At 39.3% G+C, this 12,991-nt stretch overlaps 1 protein-coding gene across 1 annotated transcript in view; it reads left to right on the forward strand.

Annotated features, from left to right (window-relative positions):
* Positions 1-12,991, forward strand: part of zgc:77375 (uncharacterized protein LOC402927 homolog) — a 55,955-nt gene that overhangs the window by 38,669 nt on the left and 4,295 nt on the right. Inside the window, exons 4-6 of the mRNA XM_060835151.1 lie at positions 738-831; positions 5,654-5,687; positions 7,218-7,392. Of these exons, the coding sequence (XP_060691134.1) occupies positions 738-831; positions 5,654-5,687; positions 7,218-7,392 (303 nt within the window). The remainder of the gene's footprint in view (positions 1-737; positions 832-5,653; positions 5,688-7,217; positions 7,393-12,991) is intronic.

The following is a 12,991-nucleotide window of genomic DNA, read 5'->3' on the forward strand; positions in this document are numbered from 1 at the left end:
CCACCCATACCCCTACATTTACCCCTTACCTATATAAGTATAAGTTTTCTGCTTTTGTGATTTTTTTTATTTGTTCAGCAGTTGTAATGGATGAACACAGTGACATGATGATTTTGTAACTTTTATTGCTTTGTTTTCTTTCAGACCCATAACAGTGTAACTCTTTCCATCTTACCCACATGTGAAGTTCTTACTCGTTTGAGTTGAGTAATTTAGGATTCTAAACTGTTATTTGGTGAAAACTAGGATGGGGGTGAGAGTTGCCTCCTGTAATACTTTGTGCTGAACTTCCCTTTACTTCCACCAACCAGTTTCTTCTGATTCAATCCCATAACCCTCCCCACTTTGTCCCTTTTCATGACTTCATACTCTTCTCATTGTCTATTCCTGTGGGATTCGCCTGTTACCGAGATCCTCTAAATCTTTTTTCAGTACCTCCTCCCAATTAAATTTAAGTTCTAGCTATCTTTGTGAGATAGGCTGACAGTGGTTTTTGATTATCTATTCTTAAAACCGTATTTTTCCCCTGTCAATGTTAATAAAATCAACAAATCCTGACAGGAATTAGTGATATTTTTTGCATTTGTTTTTGCTTAAGTAAAACTTGCTTTGGATTCTTTACTTCTCTCTCTACAGTTGAATTATATTAAAAGTTCTGACATTTTCTATTTAAGAATTCTCTGGGCTATTTATAATTCCCTTTTATTAAAAACTACTGATTCTTAACTTTGTGTCAGCATTGGGTTTACCAAGATTATTACCATAGAAATGTTGCGAGAGGCATTCCCCTTGTTGGACACGATGGATCATGACAGAAAACCCGCATTATCGGTGAGTATTAGCTTTACTTAAATAAACTTTCATTTTTCTCTTTCTTTCTAATTTCCTTGAATTTTGTTTTCAGTTTTATTGAAAGCAATTTAGTGCAATTCCTCTTTTTGTGTTAACCAAATTTGTTAGACTTGCCAATGAATCACTTTTTAATAGTGTTGCCAGAAATGTATTGGTGCCTTTTTCCTTTTGTGTCATCGCTTTGAAGTGATTAAACACTTGGTAACTGGTAAAAGATTTAGCAATTTTAGTGTATTATTGTGTAGTACTTATTCCTTATTGCGCAATTCCTTATACATTTAATCTTCTATGCATCAATCTGCTTGAAGTTACAAAATGGATATGGAGTTGAGTGAATTCCAAAACTCTGTATATTATAGTGACACTTCTTTTGGTATGATTTGGAGATGCTGGTGTTGGAGTGGGGTGTATAAAGTTAAAAATCACACAACACCAGGTTATAGTCCAACAGGTTTAATTGGAATCACCTGATGAAGGAGCGTCGCTCCGGAAGCTAGTGTGCTTCCAATTAAACCTGTTGGACTATAACCTGGTGTTGTGTGATTTTTAACTTCTTTTGGTAGGTATTTATCATAAAACATTATAATGTATAAAGCAACACTTAGCTATTAAAGCTTTATTTCACAGCACAATTTAGAGCCTTTTGAATGCAGTGCATATATTTTGATCACAGTAATTTCGTAACTCATTAATTGTAATGAAATAACAAAATGGTCTAAGAATTTAAATTGTAACCAACTCAAAATTTTAGGTTTCCTCACAAAAATAGTGTTCAGCAAGATCAGTGGATCAATCACAGACTGAAAATAAGTTATTTAATTTTTGTATGTGAAGTATTGTAGGAACCAGTGCATATACAGATCCAGTGTACATTTTGCAACTAAACTTTCGTTAGCCTTCTTACCAAGTCTTCACAAAATTGCAATTGAAAGAAAAAGCTGTGGGAAGAATAAACCTTTAGTTTTGCTGAACAAGATTTTCATATTGTAGCAAAATCTTGAAATTGATACTGTGAAATTTCTGTTGACTGTAGTTGCTATTATTTTGGTTTTATTATGTTATTATACAGTTGTTTTCTCAGATTCCGATGGCAAATAAGCTGACCAATTGAAACCCCAACATGTGATCTTCGTTGAAATGTGTACATACGATTCTTCAGAGATGTGCTTGCTGTGATCCCCTGTAATCAAATAGTCTTCCGTTGTTCACTGGATACTCCAACAGGAATAATTAAACAAGACAGTAAAGATTGATCATTGCCCGTATAGCTATGCTTCTGTATGAGCTAACATCAGCTTTATTACAAATAACATAACAAATCAGCTCATATTCAGGTGGATAGAATGGATCCCATGGCACTTACTGGAAAAATATGAGGAAATTCTCCTGACCAGCTCAACAATATTCAACCAACTATGCCAAAATAAAACTGATTAACTATAATTCCCTTCCTTGTTGAGAGGGAAGTTGCTAGATCCAAACCGGTCACTGCATTCACCTGTGAAATAAATGACAATAGTTTTTTTTTAAAAAAAAGAATTCATCATTCCTAGCACATTGTTTGGATCATCTGAAGTATTGAAAGGCACTGAATCAAAGCAAGTTTTATTAGTTTTTCCCTTATTGTGTATCAATAACCATTGGTAGATTAGCTATACTTTACTTATTTCTGGCTAACTTCCTTTTGAGCCAGTAGTGTCATTAGTTACTACATTTTTCTCTACATGCTTCCTCGCAAATCTACTGAATAAAAATAATCTGTAAGAACTGTAGGCAATTTTTCTCCTTTTTCCTCTCTTCAAGTACAGGCTCTGTCTCTTTCTCTCTCTAATTGTTTGGTGGTGACTTAAAAGGTCAGGAAGCCAATTGCTGTCTGTCTGTCTGTCTGTGATAGTCACCGATTTGTAGCAAAACCTGTAATCTGGTTACAACACTTTTTTTTTTCTCCCCTCTTCCGAATGGCAACATGAAACCCATCAGCAATTCTTAATTAATTCTCAACCTCTCACCTTAGATGTAAATGGACAGTTTCCAGTACAGCTATAACCTGATTGCTTCAACAGCCTTCTGGAAATATGCAGACTGAGAGTTTATTCATTGTAAACACAAAGACTGCAGCCATTGTTTCCAAGCATAAATACCTTGCATATTTTCCCAGTAAAACAATCAAAGCCTTTCTTTGATTTCTAATAATCAATACCCTTATAAATCATGTAGTTGAAATACCAGTCCACTGGTGCCAAATGTCTCTGTACCTTTGTAATTGCCTTTATCTAATTTAAAGCCCTTGTTTTAGACCCAAGGTTCTCCCTGAAACAGAATGTGAATTTAATTCTGCTATGATCACTCTTCCCTAAAGGATCCTTTGCTATGAGATCCTTAATTATTCCTGTCTCACTATACATTTGCCAGGTGTAAAATAACCTATTCCCTGGTTCATTTCAATATGTATTCTTTTGAGAAATTGTTACGCATATACTCTATTAATTCATCTTCAAGGTCATTATTACCAATTTAATTTGCCGAACTTATAGGAAAACCAAAGACACCCATGGTTATTGCAGTATCTCTCTTTTAATGCCTGTTATTGATTGATTGATGTTCTGTTCTACAGTGTAGTTGCTGTTGAAGGGTCCATGTACTCACCAGTTCTTTCCCTTGCTAGTTCTTATTTTCTACCCATACCGTTTCGACATCTTGATCACAATTGTTCATATTCTTTAATAGAACTAAGTGCTTCCTTTTATTTTCTTCCTATCTTTCTAAAGCATTTTAATTTCTACTCCTGGTCACCTTGCAACCATGTCTCTGTAATGGCTAATATTACCATAGCTATTAATTTCAATTTATGCTGTTCATCTTCTTATGAATGCTACATTCATCACTGATCCTTCCAAAGTGCACAAGTGTGGCTGTGCAGCTATTTGGAATGTTCCACGCATTCTAATGAACAGGCCAAGCACAACAAAAAGGTTGATGGGGGCAGGGGTGAGGCTGAGTATCACATCCCAACTGTGAAAGTTCAAGAAGCTTGAGAAAGAGCAGAGGAAAATATGTAGTTGTTATCAGAGGAATTTCAAATATACGAGAAGGAATCTGATTGGAGGAGAAACAAGCGGGTGAAAAGTGAACCTCTGGGCAAGCAAATATTTTCAAATGGAAGGAGATACAGATATGTCCTAAAATGAGAAAGTTATGAAGCAAGGGGGAAGACAAGCTCTCTGAAGTCAACAATCAGAAGTAGTAAATCAGAGAGAGTGAATGTGAAAGTAGAGATAGATGGGAAGGTGAGAGGAAAATGAAAAATAGAATCACAGCCCTACAGTAATTTGGAATGAACTGTGCATGATATACAAAGGCCTTTGAACTTTTTAAAATCTTTCTATAGGTTTTTTGTTTCTACTTATGGTGCACAAGTAGGGAAAAAAAAGATTGGGAAAAAAATTATGGAATCTGTCACACATTCAGATAAAGAAACTTTAATTCTGTCCTTTTGCTATTTTACTTACTCTGACCCTGAACCTATTTAGTCTGTCATATTGTTTGTGGCTTTCCAGAGGTTATTATCTTTTTTTTAAGATATGGCCTTTTAATTTATCTTCAAACTGTTCATACTCCCTAGACAGAATCTGTCCTGTTTTATGTCATTGGCACTAATGTAGACTATGGAAATTGGATCCTTCCCCTCCAGTCTGAGGGATGCCCTTATGACAGGCATATGACACAACCATCGGGACTTAGCTCATTAACCCTTGTCTCATTGTTCGCTATTACTTCAACTTTCCTGTTTACTCACCTTATCTGAATTGCCTTTCACTATGGTGCTATGGTCAGTTTGCTAATCCTCCCTGCAGTCCCTGCTCTCATTCCACACAGAGCAAGAAGCTTGAACGTACTGCACTACAGGTGCTCCAGAGTGACTTTCTGGGTTTCCATACATGTTTCACTTACAACCGCATTCCTGACCAGAAGCCAAATCTGAAGCATGTAATAAAAGGGATGTGGTAGCATCCTGAAACAAAGTGCTCAGGCAACTTTCTTTCTTTGTCTCTGATTGATTAGTTGCAATGGCCAAAGCTCAGATTCAAGCTTACTAACTTGGGAGTGAAAGTTTGTCAAGCTGAAGATGTTTATCTCAGATGAGATTTATTTAGATCATACTGAGGTACACTAGTGCCCACCTGCTGCACTGACAACACATGTGCCTGTCATTTTTATCATGTATTTTATTTCATTAATTAGTTTCACATTTAGAAATATCACCCAAGAATTATTTCTAGCATATCCAATGGTTTGAACAGTTGTGCTATAAATTTAATACAGTACTTATACTGTCAGGGTACTAATTAAACTACTGTCACTGTTTAGAGAAAATTTTAGTAAAACTGACCAACCGATCACCCCCCCCATTTACTTAATTAATGCCTGTATTCCTCAGTTCCAACACCTATTTAGTCCACTCCTTTTTCAGACTTCCCAAGTTAAGCCAGCACTGTGTTTAGCAGTATTCCATTGAGTTGGACTGCATGATTGTAATTCAAAATAATTAATATTGCTTCACAGTTAATGTTTTTGAGGGAATTAAGTAATTAAGTCAACAAGTTGCTTTGTTGCATAACTAACATCACTCAAAGTTTTTAATTAAAATTAAGAATGGACTGTCTGTTTTGTAACTGCAATACTTTGTACATTATAATTGACTGCTGAAAATGTCTCCTGAAAAAAATTGATTGTGTTATCTTTGTCCTGAACTAACATGAGATTAATTAACCTCTTGACTCTAGAATGTTTTATTTTTCAGCCATCTCTGCCTGTGAAGTTTCCTAATATTGAAGGTAACTCAAATGTATCTGATGTCTGACATATGCCTTGCTTGCGTTAAATGGCAAGGTCTTAGAATTCATGTCTATTCTGACTGCAGCATTATTGTAAAAAAGTTTAACTTTGCTCTGACAATGCAAGTATATAAGTAAAGTCCAAATATGGCATCAGAGCCTAACTTGACACCAAAATTAAACTGAATTCAACTCTCTGGAGAACAGTCAAACTCCTGAATCAGTTTGGGTCTTGGCACTTAATTGATAAGCTAAGTTTAGAATTGCTTTGCAGCAATGCTGAACTTGAATTGAATGCACTCATAAAGTTGCAAGTCTATTGTGTCCATATGGAAGAAGTAATTTAAGAAGCAGTTCTGAAATACAATTGGCTCTTGCTTTTATTAATTTCACCTTTTATTATCATGGGGCGAATGCCACATAACAATACTCAGTCAACGCAGTTGCCACCACATACATTAAAAGACTGATTTTTAAATGATATTGTGTTAAAGTTGATGGACAATAATGTTTTTAAACTTGCAAATCTATGGATTTTTCTTGTATTAGTGAGCAGAAGCTATTGGTCATCTGGCATTTTCTGCCAGAAACTTGTGGGAGAAGGATCAAGGACATACCGTCCATGCTCAATAAATTCCAACTATATCAATGCTAATTCTGCTCTAACAGCAAAATTAGTGGGAATGTTGATAGTACCATAGAGGTTTTAGTGAATATATAAGTCTTGGAACTCTTCCAAGCCACTCACCATTCTGACTTGGAAATATATTTCTATTCCTTCAGTGGTACTGGGTCAAAATTCTGGAACTCTATCTCCTAAATGGCATTGTGCATCTATTTGAATACAATGGACTGCATGATTCAAGAAGGCAACTCAGTATCACCTTCTCAAGGGCCCCAACCAGTGCCACCCACATACCATGAATAAATGAAAAACAATTTTTTTGTCTTGCTCCCATGGTTGACTAGTTAATTGGCTGCTTCAGTTTCTGTTCTGAAATTCTTTGGTGGTTCTTTTCAGCTTTCTTACTTTTCATGTTAAGCCATAACTAAAAGCTTTTTGTTTTAAAATTATATATTTGTATCTTTGTGCTGATCTTTTAAGATAAATCATTACAGATTCAAACTTTGATATTAGATGCAGGAGAGAAGGTATTAATTTCACATTCTTGAACTTTAACTATCTGTCAGTATTCCATTTCATACGTGTAGCGTCGAGATGTTGGTTCTCCCCCTAGTGGCTAATAGATGAGCATGAGCAACAGTCAGAATTGCACATCTGTGTCTTCGTAACATTATGACTTGTTACCCTCTTCAACGTGTTGCCCAAGTGCCTTTGTTTTGTGTGATTATAGCCTGAGTTTGATCCGCAGTGGATAATGATTTTATGTTACTGACATACATTGTTCACAGCAGAAATCTCAAAGAGCTGAGCCCTTTTCTTAAAGCATTTTCTTAAATGTTACTCTGAGTGTTTTCCTGTGCTGCCATATGTCTTAATTAAAGGTATTTTCTTCTTCCTTTCTACAGCCATTATCCTGTTTTGTGAGCCTATCCAGTGGGAAACACATCTTCAGTTGATTATCGATGTCCTCTTGACTGCTGGAAACCCAGACAACATTCCTCAGAAGTTGCAGTACCCTCACATTCCTGTTGTGGCTTGCAATACAGATTTGCTGTGGGTAGCAGAGAGCAAATCACCAAGGTATGATAAGGCATCCATAGAACATAGAACAGTACAGCACAGTCAAGGCCCTTCAGCCCTCGATGTTGTGCCGGCCTTTTATCCTACTCTGAGATCAGACTAACCTACATCCCCTTAATTGTACTACTTCCATGGGTCTATCCAAGATTCAATTAAATGTCCCTAATGTATCTGACTCTACTACCACTGCTGGCAGTGCACTCCACACACCCATCACTCTGAGTAAAGAACCTACCTCTGACATTTCCCCTAAACCTTCCTCCAATTACCTTAAAATTATGTCCACTCGTGTTAGACATTTCCACCATGAGAACAAGTCTCTGGCTATCCACTCTATCTATGCCTCTCAACATCTTGTACACCTCTATCAAGTCACCTCTCATCCTTCTTCGCTCTAATGAGAAAAGCCCAAGTTCCCTCAACCTTCCTTCATAAGACATGCCCTCCAGTCCAGGCAGCAACCTGGTAAATCTCCTCGACACTCTCTCTAAAGCTTCCACATCTTTCCTATAATGAGGCGACCAGAACTGAACACAATATTACAAGTGTGGTCTAACCAGGTGGGGTCTAACAAGTGTGGCTCTAATGAGCTGCAGATTAACCTCGTGGCTCTTAAACTCAATTCCCCGACTAATGAAAGCTAACACACCATATCCCTTCTTAACAACACTATCAACCTGGGTGGCAACTTTGAGGGATCTGTAATCCCAAGATGCCTCTATTCCTCCACCTTGCCAAGAATTCTGCCTTTAACCCTGTATTCTGCATTCAAATTCGACTTTCCAAAGTGAACAATTTCACACTTTTCCAGGTTGAATTCCATCTGCCACTTAACAGCCTACTTCTTTAACCTGTAAACAGGCCTCCACACTATCCACAACTCCACCAACATTCGTGTCATTGACAAACTTACTAACCCACCTTTCCACTTCCTCATCCAAGTCATTAACAGAGTCATAGAGATGTACAGCACGGAAATAGACCTTTCGGTCCACCCTGTCCATGCCGACGAGTTCCCAACCCAATCTAGTCCCACCTGCCAGCACCTAGCCCATATTCCTCCAAACCCTTCCTATTCATATACCCGTCCAATGCCTTTTAAATGTTACAATTGCCCTAGCCTCCACCACTTCCTCTGGCAGCTCATTCCATACACGTACCACCCTCTGCGTGAAAAGTTTGCCTTTTAGGTCTCTTTTGTATCTTTCCCCTCTCACCCTAAACCTATGTCCTCTAGTTCTGGACTCTCCCAATCCAGGGTAAAAACAATGACTCCAGATGCTGGAAACCATATTCTGGAGTGGTGCTGGAAAAGCACAGCAATTCAGGCAGCATCCGAGGAGCAGTAAAATCGACGTTTCGGGCAAAAGCCCTTCATCAGGAATATCCGGGGAAAAGACTTTGTCTATTTTATCCTATCCATGCCCCTCATAATTTTGTAAACCTCTATAAGGTCACCCCTCAGTCTCCGACGCTCCAGGGAAAACAGCCCCAGCTTGTTCAGCCTCTCCCTATAGCTCAAATCCTCCAACAGTGGCAACATCCTTGTAAATCTTTTCTAACCCTTTCAAGTTTCACAACATCTTTCCAATAGGAAGGAGACTAGAATTGCATGCAATATTCCAACAGTGGCCTAACCAATGTCTTGTACAGTCACAACATGACCTCCCAACTCCTGTACTCAATACTCTGACCGATAAAGGAAAGCATACCAAATGCCTCCTTCACTATCCTATCTACCTGCGACTCCACTTTCAAGGAGCTAGGAACTTGCACTCCAAGGTCTCTTTGTTCAGTAACACTCCCTTATACCGTTACGTGTATACGTCCTGCTAAGATTTGTTTTTCCAAAATGCAGCACCTCGCATTTATCTGAATTAAACTCCATCTGCCACTTCTCAGCCCATTGGCCCATCTGATCAAGATCCTGTTGTAATCTGAGATAATTTCTTCGCTGTCCATTACACCTGCAATTTTGGTGTCATCTATTATAAAATTCACAAAGAGTGGAGGTCCCAAAACCGATCCCTGTGGAACACCATTGAATTGAATTGAATGTCACATGTACCGAGGCACAGTGAAACGCTTTGTCTTGCGAGCAATGCAGGCAGATCACATAGTTAAGTAGCATAGATAAGTAGCATTGGTTATCAAACTTCATAGAGACATAGAGATGTACAGTACAGAAACAGACCCTTCAGTCCAACTCGTTCATGCCGACCAGATATCTTAACCTAATCTAGTCCCATTTTCCAGCATTTGGCCCATATCCCTCTAATCTCTTCCTATTCATATACCCATCCAGATGCCTTTCAAATGTTGTAATTGTATCAGCCTCCACCACCACCACCACCACCACTCTGGCAGCTCATTCTATACACGCATCACTATCTGTGTGAAAAAGTTGCTCCTATATTTTTCATGAACCACCACCCTCTGTCTTCTATGGGCCAGCCAATTCTGTATCCAGATAGACAGGTTTTCCTGTATGCCATGCCTGTTTACTTTCTGAATAAGCCTACCATGGGGAACGTTATCAAACACCATGCTAAAATTCATGTACACCACATCCACAGCTCTACTTTCATCAATGTGTTTTGTCACATCCTCAAAGAATTCAATAGGTTTTGTGAGGCATGACCTGCCCATCACAAAGCCATGCTAATTATCTCTAATCAAACTATGGTTTTGCAAGTTATCATAAATCCTGTCTGTCAGAATCCTCTCCAATACTTTGTAAACCACTGACATAAGACTGAAATTCCCAGGATTATCCCCTTTCCCTTTCTTGAACAAGGGAATAACATTTGCTACCCTCCAATCATCTGGCACTACTACAGTGGACAGTGAGGATGCAAAGATCATCACCAAAGCTGCAGCAATCTCTTTCCTCGCTTCCTGTAGTAACCTAGGCCCAGGGGATTTATCTATCGTTTGTTTTTCAAGCTTTTTGGCATATCCTCCTTCCTAACATCAGTCTGTTTCATGCTGTCCTCAGAAACGTCAAGATCCCTGTCAATACTGAAGAAAGTACTCATTAAGGATCTCCCCTACTTCCTCCGACTCCAGTTGTAAGTTCCCTCCACTATCCCTAATTGGCCCTACCCTCACTCTGGCCATCCTCTTGTTCCTCACATAAGTGTAGAACACCTTAGGTCAATTTTAACTGCTTAGTTTAAGCTCTAAGGCATGACACAATTAGACTCAACTACAGGAGGACCTAATTTAGAATAATTCTGAGGTCAAGCCATGACTTGGAAAGCAGATTGCAGAATGGTCTTGCTGTCCAGTAGATCAGGGATGGCCAAATTTTTTGCACGGAGGGGTAAATATCCTATTTCATCTCTTCCTTGTGGGGGTGGGAGTTATCAGTGAGAAAATTACAGAGATATACAGGTTAATAATGGTAACCTACAATTTAAACAAATTCAAAAGAAATAAATTGATCAATTAAATGAGTAATTCATAGAAATGACCGTTAAAATGTGTCATGCAACAAAGCTTAATAACAAAGCCAATTTTTGCACTTTTGTTTGAGAAGCTGAGCTCGAGACAGAAACAGAATCAAAGTCCAATTCTGGATGACAGGGAAAAGTGGTGGCAAGTCGAGCCAAGCTAAGGAGTTAGATGTAACTAATGCTAACCTTAGGTTGCCTCAAATAGGGCGCACTCCCAGCTCCTCTGCAGAATTGTAGAGTCATAGAGATGTACAGCATGGAAACAGACCCTTCGGTCCAACCTGGAAAAACACAGCAGGCCAGGCAGCATCTGAGGAGCAGGAGAATCGACGTTTCGGGCATAAGCCCTTCTTCAGCATTCCTGAAGAAGGGCTTATGCCCGAAACGTCGATTCTCCTGCTCCTCGGATGCTGCCTGCCCTGCTGTGTTTTTCCAGCACCACATTTTTCAACTCTGGTCTCCAGCATCTGCAGTCCTCACTTTCTCCTTCGGTCCAACCTGACCATGCCGACCAGATATCCCAACCCAATCTAGTCCCACCTGCCAGCACCCAGCCCATATCCCTCTAAACTCTTCCTATTCATATACCCATCCAAATGCCTTTTAAATGTTGCAATTGTGCCAGCCACCACCACATCCTCTGGCAGTTCATTCCATACACATACCACCCTCTACGTGAAAAAGTTGCCCCTTAGGTCTCTTTTATATCTTTCCCATCTCACCCTAAACCTATGCCCTCTAGTTCTCGACTCCCTGACCTCAGGGAAAAGACATTGCCTATTTACCCTATCCATGCCCCTCATAATTTTGTAAACCTGCATAAGGTCACCCCTGGGCCTCCGATACTCCAGGGAAGACAGCCCCAGCCTGTTCAGCCTCTCCCTGTAGCTCAAATCCTCCAACCTTGGCAACATCCTTGTAAATCTTTTCGGAACCCTTTCAAGTTTTACAACATCTTTCCGATAGGAAGGAGTCCAGAATTGCACGCAATATTCCAACAGTGGCCTAACCAATGTCCTGTACAGCCGCAACATGACCTCCCAACTCCTGTACTCAATACTCTGACCAATAAAGGAAAGCATACTAAACGCCTTCTTCACTATCCTATCTACCTGCGACCACACTTTTAAGGAGCTATGAACCTGCACTCCAAGGTCTCTTGGTTCAGCAACACTCCCTAGGACCTTACCATTAAATGTATAAGTCCTGCTAAGATTTGCTTTCCCAAAATGCAGCACCTGGGTGTCAGAGTGACTTGGCTTTCAGCCTGGGGTTTCTTCCTCATACAGCCTGCTTTCATTTGCTCTCTCGCCACACCCTTATCTTTTTCCCTCTTTCTCTTTCATTCCTTTCTTTCTCCACCTCCCCTCTTTTATCCTTCTCATTGTGTTTCTTTGGCCCCTTTAATTTCAAGAAAATAATCCATGGGGCTTTGCATGCAAAGGTTTCCACTAGCAAATTCCACCTTCAGACTTGTATTGCCTTCTCCAGTGGTGCAACTCTATTTTCTTTCCCCCACTACCACAAGCCAATGCATTCCCAGACCTGGCCCTCGGACTCACTGCCACAGCTCCAGGTTAGGAATTGTTTACTTCTCCTCCAATCACAGACTGGTTCTTTCCCACTTTCCTTGCGGGTAAAACTGTTGCAGAGTACACTCGAGAGAAAGGACCTCTCATTGAATGAGCAGCTCCTTGCACCATCTGATACAAATAAAATATAAATAAAACAGAAATAATTTCAAGAACAAACTTCCTCTGTGCACCATTTTGTCTTGATCATTTAAGGTTATGCAATTATTGATTGAGAATCCTATGAATCATGTAAATCCATCTACCAGTGAAACAGACATCAGGCTGTGTCAAATCCTCTGCCAGCTGTATGTTGGAGGCTCATGATATATATTTTTCCCTAACCGTTGTTCCATTCTGGAAAGATCCCATGTTTGGAGCCTCATCTTGACAAGAATGCCTTTGTTGTGAATTATATCTTTGTAACACACAATGGAACATTGGTTACAACAGCCGAGCTATTGTACAGTTACCTGTCAGTGGGTTCATTTTTTCAATTCCTAGATTTTAAGAGTTGATTGAGCAGGGAGAGGGGAAAGAAGTGAAAAATATTTGATGGCAGTGGAAAAA

The sequence above is a fragment of the Hemiscyllium ocellatum genome, chromosome 14 (genome assembly GCF_020745735.1).
Source record: "Hemiscyllium ocellatum isolate sHemOce1 chromosome 14, sHemOce1.pat.X.cur, whole genome shotgun sequence".
Taxonomy (NCBI): domain Eukaryota; kingdom Metazoa; phylum Chordata; class Chondrichthyes; order Orectolobiformes; family Hemiscylliidae; genus Hemiscyllium; species Hemiscyllium ocellatum.